The sequence below is a fragment of the Mchenga conophoros genome, linkage group LG5 (assembly GCF_057382185.1).
Source record: "Mchenga conophoros isolate Kocher_MC1m ecotype Shallow Benthic linkage group LG5, M_conophoros_male_GT1.1, whole genome shotgun sequence".
Lineage (NCBI taxonomy): Eukaryota > Metazoa > Chordata > Actinopteri > Cichliformes > Cichlidae > Mchenga > Mchenga conophoros.
In genome coordinates, this window is record NC_140530.1 from 21711704 (window position 1) to 21724044 (window position 12341).

A 12341-nucleotide genomic window follows, 5' to 3' on the forward strand; every position below is an offset into this window, starting at 1 on the left:
GCTTCAGAGGGAAAGGACAGAAGAAGAACGTGGCCGTCAGATAGCATAAACAACTTAGCGTAGCTTTGTGTGATATGAGGTCTGTGCTTGTACAGAATTAGCGAGCCAGTAACATAAATTCATCAAAGAGAAATTCTTACCTACGAGCACACTGCTGCGCAATTTAGGTATGTGCTCCGCTAAGCTAAAGCGACGAGGAACAGCACGAACTGTTAAATCAGTCCATGCTAGCCCATGGCGACGTCAGTAAATGTTATTTTGTTTAGGAACATGTTGACCTGGCTAATGCTAGTATAAAAGCTAATGGTGATGTTAGCAGACGGTACATAAAGTGACATAAAAGCAGCTACGATTAGCGCAGCCGGGATAAGTTTCTCAGCACTGGTGACAAACTGATCTTGGTGTCGGGAAAGGCTTACTAGCTAACTGCTATGGCTTCAAAATGTTACCGAGTCTTCTACTAGACAGATAGAAGCAGATATTCATGTTGTTGTGTTTGATTTAAACTCCATATCTAACCATTTGTAATTCGTGACACAGAAGCGTGACTGCGTGCGTGATTTTTGGCTGCTGTGTTATTCTAGCACCGTCATGCTTCTGGCCTACAGCAGAAAATGATCATAACTGAACTCAGTCCGGACTTGTCTTGTTTAAAGAAAAGTCAGGTCTCGGCCTTTCTTAAAGTAGCATTTTGTAAAAATGACTAAATAAATCAATACGTGCCATTATGTTTTGCCTGAAAGCAGCTAAAGCTACCCTTTATTTGCCACTTTTCACAGGTGTCACACCCTGAAGGCACATTTCATCTTGTACAGTAACACTGTAGCACCACTGGCAGCCTCGGGACCCGAGAAAATAATGTGCTGCAGCTGAAGATGGGAGGTAGCGGCTCCAAATCCAAAGGATTTTGGCCTTTTTCTGGCTCAGGTAGTTCAGACGATCCAACCAAAGATGGAAATGAGCAGACACTGGCAAGAGTTCGAAGTTTCCCGGGTGCCACTCCTTTTGTCTTTACAAGAAGAAGGTAAATGTAATGTCGTCATACACCAAGACACTCATTTATGACATTGTTGTTGACTTGTGTCGTTTTTAATTAGCAGTCTGTGGGTTTTTGAGTAGACTGAGGTTCCAACTCAAAAGCAGTGCTCGAAAAGGATTGTTTCATGCATGTTGTCCAGCCTTATTTAAACTGGGCGATGTATGTGTGTGATGATTTTGCAAAGATTTTGAAAATATTTAACAGCAATGTGATACAGTGTGTTCTTTCGAAGGGGGGGAAATGTAAAGAATGGTTGAAAATGTTCTTTGTAAAAATGTTTTCGGTGAAAACAGAGTTACACATTCACCTTTGGCCAACACTATTGAGAGAGAAAAAGTCCTAAGATTTATGGTGTTTAACCAGTGAATCACACCAGATCAGCTGAGGTTGTTCTTCCTGCTAATGTGTCCACTATTTTGATTCTCCACACTGTATTTAGACTGGACACAAGCAGACTTTAACAGACCTGTAGTGGTTTTAACTACCCTCTTACGCACCACTTTTACACTGATCTGGTTGTTTGCTTTTCATTTTGTTTTGTTTTTTTTTCCCCCCTCACACTGTTAACCTTTTAAAACCAGCCGTTTAACCCACAGGAAGACACTGTTTTCATTTTAGCCAACATTTCTTTCTTTCTTTCTTTCTTTCTTTCTTTCTTTCTTTCTTTCTTTCTTTCTTCTTCTTTTTGCACATCACGCATGAATGGGAAGTGGCTTAAGGTGTATTCAGACACCTTAAGTTTGACATCTTAAAACCACACTTATGTGGATGTTCTTTGTGGTACACAAATTAGAGTATGTGGACCAGAAATATTTACACAATACGTGCGTAAGAAGCAAGCTAGCTTGTGTGTATTAAAAATAATTACTGTGCACAAGTAATTTTGTGTCTTTGCTCCAGCTCAATGTTCTTTGATGAAGACGGTGACTTGGCCCATGAGTTCTACGAAGAGACGATTGTGACAAGAAACGGCCGTAAAAAAGCGAAGCTGAAGAAGATTCAGAAAAACCTCACACCTCAGGTGAGGAAATTAAGATTTTAAAGCAAGACTTTACACACTAATACCAGATCTCTGTAGCATATGTCCAAATCGTTTTATTTTCTCGTGTCCTCACAGGGAATTATAAAGCTGGACCATCCGTGCATCCATGTAGATTTCCCAGTTGTCATCTGTGAAGCCTGACAATGTCTGAGGAGCGTCTCGGACTAGCCACTGTGTCAACTCCGTCCTTCGGCTTCCACTGCAGATGGAAGCCCGAACCACCTTTCAAAATAACATGATCTCTTGATATATTTGATGCCCTTATGTGGACAGGCTGATGCATTGTGTGCTGAGCCTCTGCATGTGATCTGTTTTTGGCTTGTGTGCAGTTAAGACACAAAATAGGTCACCAGTAGGGATCTAGAATGGTGCCAAGCTGGGGAAAATCAGTTTACAGATCTTGGTTTGTGTGCATGTAAGTGTGACTGTGTGCAGATTTGGGATGACACATGACTGAGGCCTGAATATTTAGCAGTAGATTGTCTTCTGGTTTGATTCATAAAACTCAAAGAGCTGAAGGAGAATGTAATGTTCTTCCCTCCAAAGGGGTCTGAGCAAGAGTTGAAAAGTTGCCAGTGCACACTTACGTTTTTTGACATTATGACTCGCTTCATTATGCATGGAACAGGATCTACTTATGGGACAGCCCAATGAGTTGACAATCAGTGGCTCACAAACCCTTAATGTCACAATTTAATGTTGGAAGGACTGGCTTCAGTGACCTCAGAGCCACAAGATGTGCATCGCAGCAGTGAGTCTAATGACAGATCCTGTTGTTTTCTTTGCTGGTTTGACATACAATGTTTAACTTTTAATTTATTATAACTGTTTTTTAATTACAAAATAAAATGCTGAATTAAATCACATTCCTTTTCTGTATCCAAACTTTACAGATGAACATTTCAATGTACCGTAACTTCACATAATCACAGTTCATTATGAAATATTCCAGTAAAAATCAGTAAGAGCAGTGAAGACAAAAGAAGATTAACATGGACACTCGTGTTAATCTTTTGTGCTTTTTTTGGCCCTAGACAGTCGTCTGGGTTTCTATATTAACAGTGATGGATAGATAACTACAGTTTAATTACACAGAGGTCATGGTGGGAAATTAAGATCTTCTAGCAACGGGAGGGGGTTAAAGCCCCTGCCATATATGGTAACCACACCTGACATTTGTAATGTGGTTGGCTCTTGGAATTTAGACCTGCATGGGAATGGCATCAACTAATCTTGGAAACTATTCAGGTGCCTTCTGGGAATGTGGAGTCATGACTATAAAGCCATCAGTCTGGCCCTGGTGGACACTGCATTTTTCACGAGTTTTAATACAAGTAATCACATTAAATTATGTTATTAAAGGTTTTAAAATATTTCAAGTTTCGAGGATTGGATTGGAGTACTTTTAAGTTTTCAGTAGTTTGACTTGCCAAGGCTTTGCTATCCTGTTTGAATTTGACTTCAGTAAAAGAGTCAATTATTTAAAGAAAGATGAACTTTTATATAACTCTCAAAGCTCATAGAAACTATTTGCCAAATAATCCTTTATATAACAGGCAGTTGAATCTTTTTACAGAGTTTTTAAACACAGGAGTGAGCAGAAGGTGGATGTGTATTTCAAATGTCGCTCTTGACCTCCACCTACAACGAAGTTAGGCACTTGTAGAGGAAATTGCGATGGCAAACCAGCACTTGGAAGTAAAGCGTGTATAAGAGCATCTGCTAATGAGTTATGGATGAAGTTAAGACAGAAGTAAAGACTATCAATGCAGTCACCATGGGAAAGGGTTTTTTGACAAAGCTGTCTAATATTGCTCTTCTTAGAGGATAAAGAGTTTAGTGCCAAAATCCACTACACTTTATTGCTTTTATGAAGTGTCTCTGCTGCAGTCTTTGGGCTTTCCCCCTGCCCCCTCTGTGGGTACGTACTGTTTTCAGTCTGGGGAAGACATGCCATGTTATTACTTTTTTGTTGTTTATTTTCTCACAGCTGAACAAATATAAAAGGCCACAAGGTGAATTGCAGTCTCAGGATTAATGAAATTGACTCAGCAAACCACATATCCTCTGGTTTTGCTGACAGGTCACATGACATTTTAAGCCATGCAGTAATGTCAATATATTCTTTTGTCTTTTTAAAGGAGTATTTAAATTATTCCACCTTCTAATAGATATATCTGACAGCTTTTTCTTAAGGTGTAAGTAATAGCACAATTGGGTTATGAAGGTCAAGAATGAAAACGTGCTTTGTTGTTATAAGCATGTTGATGAGTTTTTCTATAAAAACTCTTTTCAAAGGAAAGAGTCGATAACTCAGATTGTGGAAAATAACTGGGTGGATTCTGATTAAGTGGAAAACGTGCACCTCAGTCTAGTTTACATTTCATTTGTTATTGCTGAAAACCAGACACAATAACAATCAGAGGTCACAAGCGGCAAAGTGTTACATGTTACTTGGAGTTTCTGGTGGACATTAAAAAATGCTCTTTTGGAATAATACATTTTGTGAAAAAGAAAAACACAGTTTCAACAATGTTCTTATCAAGATGTGTGGAAAGAGGCACCGAATGCAACGGGAAACAGTCTGACAAGGGCAAAAAATGAGGACAGGACTATTTTTATATTCTGCGGACTGATGAGCGACATGACACGAGGCACAAAAAAGACAGGTGGAAGTAATAAATGCTACGAGACAGGAAGACTTAAACATGATACAGACAGAGTGGAAGACAGAAGGAACAAGCCCAGTGATGAGAAGGAGAAACAATACCAGCAAAATAATAAGATCAAAACAGGGACCAGAAACTCTGTAAAGTGTAAAGTAAAAAAGTAAAACTCAAAAGCTTTAACAAAAAAAAAAAACAACTTTTACATTATTTTATACTTTTAAATACATCAACTTTAAATACAGCAAATATCCTATTAACCAAATGTATTTAAGACTAGCTGTGCTTTAGAACGATGCTAATGGGGTGCCTCCCTAATACATAAACAAACATATTATTTCAAAAATTACAGTTTTATCTTTAGTCTTCTGACTGATAAAGGAGAGGTAGAGTTTACTGGACACATATTAAATAAACAAATCAACAGAATAAACAGTTTAAGAAATTACCATTTTAGCTGATTTTAAACAGAATTTATGCGTGTGTGTGTGTGTGTGTGTGTGTTAAACTAAAAAGGCTCTAATTTTCACTTCTACATATTGCAATGCTAAAAAATCTTAGAGCTCTAGACTAAATGTTTATTTGTATTCATAATGGATGGTGGGTGCTGTCACTTTGTTCCTGCTCAGGCTCCTCGAAAGCTGCTGTCTTTCTCTGAGCTCTCACCTTCATGCTCTAGCGTCTGGCCCTTCTCCACCTCCTCCCCTGATACTTATACATCTGACTCCCCTTCTACAATTTTGAGTACAATCCTTTCTGTCTCACTCAGCATTCTGCTTCCTGAAGTATGGGCGTAGGTTGAAAACGGGACTCCTGCTGTTTATAGTACTATTTCAGTACTAAGTTGATGTTAATCTCATATTTAAGATAGAAGAACATTTTTAGCAACACAAAGATAATATCTGCAAAGACATGAGTTAATCTCCTTTGTTGCTATAAAAAGTGGAAGCTGCAATGCCGGTCACTTTGAAGAAAGTCAGTGTTGTATGTTGGTCAAATCACTGCAAACAAAAAGCTCAGGCTGTCTTCTTGACAGCTCAGGAGGACACATATAGATTGCATACATTTTTTTTGAGAAAGAGGTCTCAGACTCCTGTTTCTCACAGAGGAGACTGAAAACTATGTTCAGATGCAGCCTAGCAGGAACCCACCACTTACAGTAATCTGATTTAATTAGCTGAAAGGGAGCAGCCTGTGTGTCTACAAGTGTCACAGTAAGTATTAAATTACTGTGATATTACTTACCATGATCCTGACAACATATATTAGGATCCTCGCACTGGATTATGTATTGTTTTGCAAAACCCAATGTGTTTGTGTGAATGTGGCCTACCCATGTAAAATTTACACTTGATTCATGTAAGACCCAGCAGGCAAAAATCCTGTTTGAGAAGTAAAGTCACACCACTGAGTTTTAGTGATGAAAGTAGCTTCCTATATTAACTACCACGCTTTAAAATTAAGACCAGGTAAGAATATAAAGTGAGGGGTTTGTACTTGCGTGTGCAACTTAGTGGTTAAGAGGTGGGGTTTCCTTGACATTTAAATAGCAATGAACAACTGTTTTTGTATCCTCTGTTAGACAGATCTCTTAGGAGAACTTTCTAGACTCTTGGCACAGAGCACAAGGACTGAGCTGTATTTATTTTTAATAAGTGGACAGCTTGATTGATCCACTTTCATTTGGAGATTATAAAGTAAAAGAAAAGACTGCTGGTAAGACACATAATTACTACTCTTTTAAAAAATGACAGTTTTAAAAAGAAATTGAAGGTATTCACAGCAGTGGCATAGCACTTTTTAGTGTTTAAAAAATGTTTAAAAAATATCTTGAGATGTATAACTGATGCTATCAATTTTATTTTAATGCAGGGGCACATGAGATGAGACATGAGAGTTTTTCTCGCTCTACACTGCCTAACAATTCAAATCAACCTCACTGTAAAAGTGACAAACTAAGCCTATAAACCTGAGAGGTCACCATTTCCAAAGTTTAGTGTGATCTGCAGGTCATTTAAGCTAGTTGATGAAAATGCATCAATCATCTATAGTGCATATCGATTTAAATACACTATATCATGGATACTAGACTTTTTTAAGCAAAAACTTACGTATAGTTAATATTTTTTAGTTTGCATTTATTAAGCTCTTGTTTAAACAAAAGGAAGCAAAATAACCTTTCCATTCCACTTCCGAGTGCTGCAGTTCATCCATTCAGGTTAGGGTGATAATCAGATCTAAATCAGGAGCAAAACACTAGATTTTAATCTAAGATTCGCTTTTATCAGTGAAACTTCCTTCAGGGCAGAACTCGAAGAACAGGCTAACTTGATATTAGTTCACGAGGAGGGGGGGTAGGTTTTACTGCTATGTACATTTACCCTCAAATTCAAGCCATATGAAGCTGTGATCATGGTGAAATATTTTTATTCTGTAAAGTAATGTGAAATGATGGGAACACTGTTGGGAAGATAAACGGGAAAACGCGGATAAAATACGTCTTTCAATAACTGAACACCCCCCTACTCAGGAAGTAAATGCAATGAACTGTTGTTGCTCAACTCACCACTCCTGCCATGGTCTGGGAGAATTGATTAATTAGTAGTCATCGATATGCATAGAAAAAAGTGAGGTTATTCCTCACATGGCAGGGCAGTGGAAAATAACTTACCCGACGATTACATGAATGGAATAAACTTAACTTCTCGGCTTCAGCGGAACAGGTTAGAATGGACACGAAGAAGACAGCCGTTAGCTAACTTAGCACGGTAGTCCGTTTCAATGAAACTTTGAGCTAACGGCGAGGTAACGTTCGGTAATGTATTTATATAAAGTATATATATGTGTGTATATATATATTTTAACATTACATGTTTACCAGTAGCCTATTTAGCTAGCTTCCCACAACTATTTTCAAAGTAAGTAAAAGTAGTTTTAATTTCCTTCCTGAAGAATAGAGGAAGTTTTTTTGTATGACTTTATTTGGTATTATTTGAAAATACAAATGAGTAATGAGGTAATAATGTAGTAATAGCTCACAGAAACCTTCGTGAGCAAAGCAAGCGAGCTTTGCTTGCGAACGATTTCCATATCTATATATCTAAATATATAGATAATAGATTATAAATAGATTTGAACTATTTCGTTTAGGTTTTGGCTGAATTTAACAAAACTGCTTTGTCTTTTACAGACAAAGAGGGGTGAAGGGTGAGCTGTAACCATGGAGGCTGCATTTCACCCTTTCTTCACCACAACTGGCCAGCTGCCCTGGTTGCTTCTGACTGTGTTTACATCGTGGACAGCCTTTTGTTCTGCAGAAATAAAGCAGACAAGAAGGCCATTATATACCCAGAAGCCAGTTCTTCTTGCCTGGAATGCCCCAACACAGGAGTGTGAACCACGACATAGAGTAACCTTATCTTTGAGCCAGTTTGACATTGTAGCGACCCCCAATGAGGGCTTTGTGGGGCAAAACCTTACAATCTTCTATAAGGAACGTCTTGGGTTGTATCCCTATTATAAGCATGATGGCAGTGCGGTGAATGGAGGCCTTCCACAGCTTGTCAGCCTCACTGAGCACTCAAAAAAGATGCCCGAAGGCCTTAAAAAATACATAAAAGTGCCAGGGGCAAAAGGTTTGGCTGTTATTGACTGGGAGGAGTGGCGTCCTATATGGGTCAGAAATTGGGATGCTAAACTTATCTATCGAAATAAATCCTATGCAATGATAGCCAAAAAGAACCCTACATGGACCTCAAAACAAGTGGAGAAAGTTGCAGAACAAGAATTTGAGCTATCGGCTCAAAGATTCATGCAGGAGACTTTGAAACTGGCCAAGAATATGAGGCCCAATCAGCTGTGGGGCTTCTACCTGTTTCCAGATTGTTACAACCATGACTACAACAAGAATGGTCTGCAAAACTACACAGGCCACTGTCCTTCAGTGGAGGTGGACCGCAATAATCATCTCAACTGGTTGTGGATGGAATGTACAGCACTTTTCCCGTCAGTATACATGGAACCTGTGCTACGCTCAACGAGCCAAGGGCGCCTTTTTGTCCGGAACAGGGTGAAGGAGGCAATGCGCCTGGCATCTGTTGGGGATGGATTAGCACGGCCTGTTTATGTTTACACCCGACCTACCTATATCAGTCAAACGACTCTCCTAACTGAGGTTAGTTGGCTAGAACAGCATTTTATACAAGACGATTACACTTTGATCAATACAAGTGTGATTTAATTTAGATCATCATTATTATTATTATATTTACATTATGCAACAACACACAAGCAAACAAAGCCAACATTAGCCTAAATTTGATGAACATAAATATACTTTTTAAAAAATAAAACTATACCATCTGTTTCTGACGGAGACACACCAATTTGTTGTCCTTCACCACAATCATCTTCAGGTTCTCAATTTTAATTCTTTGGTGGAGTTATTATAAAATTAAATCAGTATTTATAGTCACTTACACCTTCCATATACAGGTGTTAGGAAATCTCATTCAACTGGCAACTAGACATTAGTACTGGATATAAAATGTGTGTATATTTGACTGTCCTACTAAAACACAGGTTACTGTATGATTTCACTGAACAGCCCTGAACTGTTTTTGTTTTTAGACAGATTTGGTCTCCACAATTGGTGAGAGTGTTGCACTTGGAGCTGCAGGTGTAATCTTCTGGGGCGACACCTCTCATGCAAGCAGCAGTGTAAGAACAGTATTTTCTATGCTTCTTTGATGCTGAACTGCTTGGTGATTAGTGGCAAGTCAAGTTAACGTTTCTTTTTTGTCTTCCAGGCCAACTGCTCAACCCTAAATGATTATCTTAAGGGACCGCTGGGTCGGTACCTGCTCAATGTGTCCACAGCAGCAGAGCACTGCAGTCATGTGCTATGTAATTTCAGCGGCCGCTGTTTTCGCAGAATATTGGACAGCGATATATATCTGCATCTCAGCCCTTCAACACACAAGATAACTAGTCAGAGTGGCCAGCTCAAGGTTACAGGAATGCTCAGCCAAACTGAGAAGACTTTTTTCCACAAGCACTTCCAGTGCCAGTGCTACAGTGGGTACAGGGGTGATGACTGTACTTTGAAAGAAAAAGAGCCCAATAGAGCCTCCTCTGTATTAGGGACTTGGCCTCTTTGCCTTTTACTTCCGCTCGGACTCCTTACTCTTCTACATTGAGGAAACAGAGACTAACTATTTTCTGTTTCAGCGAGCCTAGAAGTGGACAGTTTAGACTTTTATGCATAAATATGGAAATTATATTGATGCATTGACAATACCAAGTAATCTGAGACCTCCCCAAGCTGTTTTTGTCCTGGCATGCAGACCGATGGAACATAAATATCTGTGGGTAGCAAGTTGCAGCAACAACTTGCTGTCAGTCTGCCCCAGGGCAGCTGTAGCTTGCATCCACCAGTGTGTGAACATGAGAGTGAATGAATAGTGGAATTGTAAAGCACTTTGGGTGCCTAGAAAAGCGCTATATAAATGCAATCCATCATTATAACAATGGGCTGAAATGAATGTCCTACCACCAAGATTACCTTGTAGAAAATCATGCCTAAAATCAGTCTTTTCTCAAAGTAATCACCAGATAAATGGATGTTGAGTAGCTTTACAGGACCTTAGTGTAAATGTTTTACTGTCTCCATAGTGAAGAGAAGCCAAAGATATCTATTTTTGAAAGCTTTTTTTATGATTGGTTTAACATCAGAACAACAACACATGGCTTAAAGTAGAAAAAGTGGATAAAAGGGAACAGACGCACACATATTTACAGGTTATTGGTGCCTCATGGCAAAACAGACACTACATTACAATAGTATTATATAGTATGAATATCAAGCTCTTAAGTGTCTTATTAATGAAATACAAGCCAGTCTTAAATCTCTTTTGTATTTTTTTGCTTAGAGAAACATCAAGGATGGACCTGCTTGTTTTCAGTTCAATATTGTGCCTTAACAGGGCTGAAACCAGCTCTCTTTTGCAGTTGCAGTCTTTATGTCCTTGCTTTATATTGATATAAACTCCATCATGGCTAACAATTTTATTATAACCGAACAGTGCAGAGCAAATACATACACATTACAAGGTATCCATCAACTTAAATGGTATATCACTGTGAAAACAGGTCATAAAACATTAGGAAATATATCAGACTGGCAATTTAAACACAACTTGACACTATAACTGACTGTAGTTTACACATTTGCCCAACAAGCCAAATAGCCCCCAGTTTGATCCTGGGAAGACAAAACGGATCGCTTTTTCGTTTCATCAGGAAGGGCATCCGGTATAAAAAATCTACCAAGTCAAACATGTGGAGCTAACGGCTGTGGCGACCCCTGAAAGCAGGGAGCAGCTAAAAGTTCAATATAACTGATTATAGCTGATTTCAGCTTGTGTCTGATGTACTGGAATAGGCTATATGTTCGCTCCATTCATAACCAAATGTATAGGATTGCTTTGAAATTGTTTGCAACTGTCTAACTGAATATTAGCCGACTGAAAAAAAATGTGTCAAGGATCTTGCCGGTGATACTGTGTGAACAGCAATTACTGTAGGTACAAGTTCAGAATTGTTTGTTCCCAATATAGCTGAGCAGTTGCATGTTTTATACAGTAGGTACTAGTTTCAGTAGCTAAAATGAGTTATGAAAGAAGCCAGCAGGTGGTTTTTCACAAACACGGTAGTCTCAGAATTGCACAGCTGGTGTTGAATCGTGATGTTATATGTACTTATATTGCATAGGTCTTCAAGTTCTGCACTTTACTTTCATGCAGAGTTGGACTGGGTGTCATTACATGTCGTGAGGGACAAAACTGAGTGAATACTGTCAGTGCATGACAGTGCTATAGTGGCTTTTCGCGTGTAATGTGTCACATTGGAAATACTCTGTTTCACTGTGAATCTTGCTGAAAAGCAAAGGGTTGCCTCGATGGTTGTTATCTCTCTCCATCAGCTTTCATCTTATTTTTTTAAGAAGTATCCAAAAAAATTTAAGTCTTTTTTTTTTTTAAATAATAAACATGATATTCTTCTACAGCAAATGTTTCTCAACATATTATTTCAAATAGTATGCAAAAAGCACAAAAATAAAGATCTTGCACGGTAAAACTTGACTAGAACGAGAACAAGAAGAACGTTTTTAACTATTTAAAGCAGATTTTGTGATTCTGTGATCAGTAATTATGTTCAATATTAAGATATAAATAATGTAACTGAAATGTACTGGTTATTGTTTCAAAGCAAATTAACAAAATCAAAGTGTTCTGTATTTAAAAATTTCATATTTGTCTTTTGCATTAGAGAATTACATTATTAAAATGTCTTTATATATGATTTCTTTGTCTGTTATTTCCTTACTCTTAGCAGAAAGGAGGTTCTGCTTTGTCAGGGAGATTCTGAGCGCAAAGTCATATGAAAAAGAGCTTTTAGAGCTACCTTTAGCAGCAGTCACTTGAAGTAAGCATTTTCTGTGTTCTGTGTGACTTTAACAGTTTGTCACATCATTGAGGAATTTTGGGAAACTTTTCTTTACATGGTTGCTTCAGTTCATACCTTCATTTACGGG

At 38.4% G+C, this 12341-nt stretch overlaps 2 protein-coding genes across 4 annotated transcripts; both read left to right on the forward strand.

Annotated features, from left to right (window-relative positions):
* On the forward strand, nucleotides 1–2942 carry tusc2b (tumor suppressor 2, mitochondrial calcium regulator b). The gene is made up of 4 exons (XM_085274196.1): nucleotides 1–167; nucleotides 780–1024; nucleotides 1940–2060; nucleotides 2157–2942. The coding sequence occupies exons 2-4, from the start codon at nucleotides 876–878 to the stop codon at nucleotides 2220–2222; spliced, it is 336 nt and encodes a 111-aa protein (XP_085130322.1). The 5' UTR covers nucleotides 1–167; nucleotides 780–875; the 3' UTR covers nucleotides 2223–2942.
* Nucleotides 2943–7235: 4293 nt separating this feature from the next.
* On the forward strand, nucleotides 7236–12103 carry LOC146574495 (hyaluronidase-2-like). Of its 3 annotated transcripts, none has more exons than XM_085274199.1 (4): nucleotides 7236–7562; nucleotides 7938–8921; nucleotides 9377–9466; nucleotides 9556–12103. In XM_085274199.1, exons 2-4 carry the CDS (start codon nucleotides 7968–7970, stop codon nucleotides 9943–9945), a joined length of 1434 nt encoding a protein of 477 aa, XP_085130325.1. In that variant the 5' UTR covers nucleotides 7236–7562; nucleotides 7938–7967; the 3' UTR covers nucleotides 9946–12103. The 3 variants fall into 3 exon arrangements, with proteins under 3 accessions (XP_085130325.1, XP_085130326.1, XP_085130324.1); XM_085274200.1 differs by having other exon boundaries at nucleotides 7236–7470; XM_085274198.1 differs by having other exon boundaries at nucleotides 7237–7552.
* The last annotated feature ends 238 nt before the right edge of the window (nucleotides 12104–12341 follow it).

Excerpts from the sequence above, each read along its gene's own strand:
- tusc2b (XM_085274196.1), top strand. The coding sequence starts at position 876 with ATGGGAGGTAGCGGCTCCAAATCCAAAGGATTTTGGCCTTTTTCTGGC. Across the intron at positions 1,025-1,939 it reads TTTGTCTTTACAAGAAGAAG|CTCAATGTTCTTTGATGAAG; the intron begins GTAAATGTAATG and ends TCTTTGCTCCAG. Across the intron at positions 2,061-2,156 it reads AGAAAAACCTCACACCTCAG|GGAATTATAAAGCTGGACCA; the intron begins GTGAGGAAATTA and ends GTGTCCTCACAG.
- LOC146574495 (XM_085274199.1), top strand. The coding sequence starts at position 7,968 with ATGGAGGCTGCATTTCACCCTTTCTTCACCACAACTGGCCAGCTGCCC. Across the intron at positions 8,922-9,376 it reads AAACGACTCTCCTAACTGAG|ACAGATTTGGTCTCCACAAT; the intron begins GTTAGTTGGCTA and ends TTTTGTTTTTAG. Across the intron at positions 9,467-9,555 it reads CCTCTCATGCAAGCAGCAGT|GCCAACTGCTCAACCCTAAA; the intron begins GTAAGAACAGTA and ends TTTGTCTTCCAG.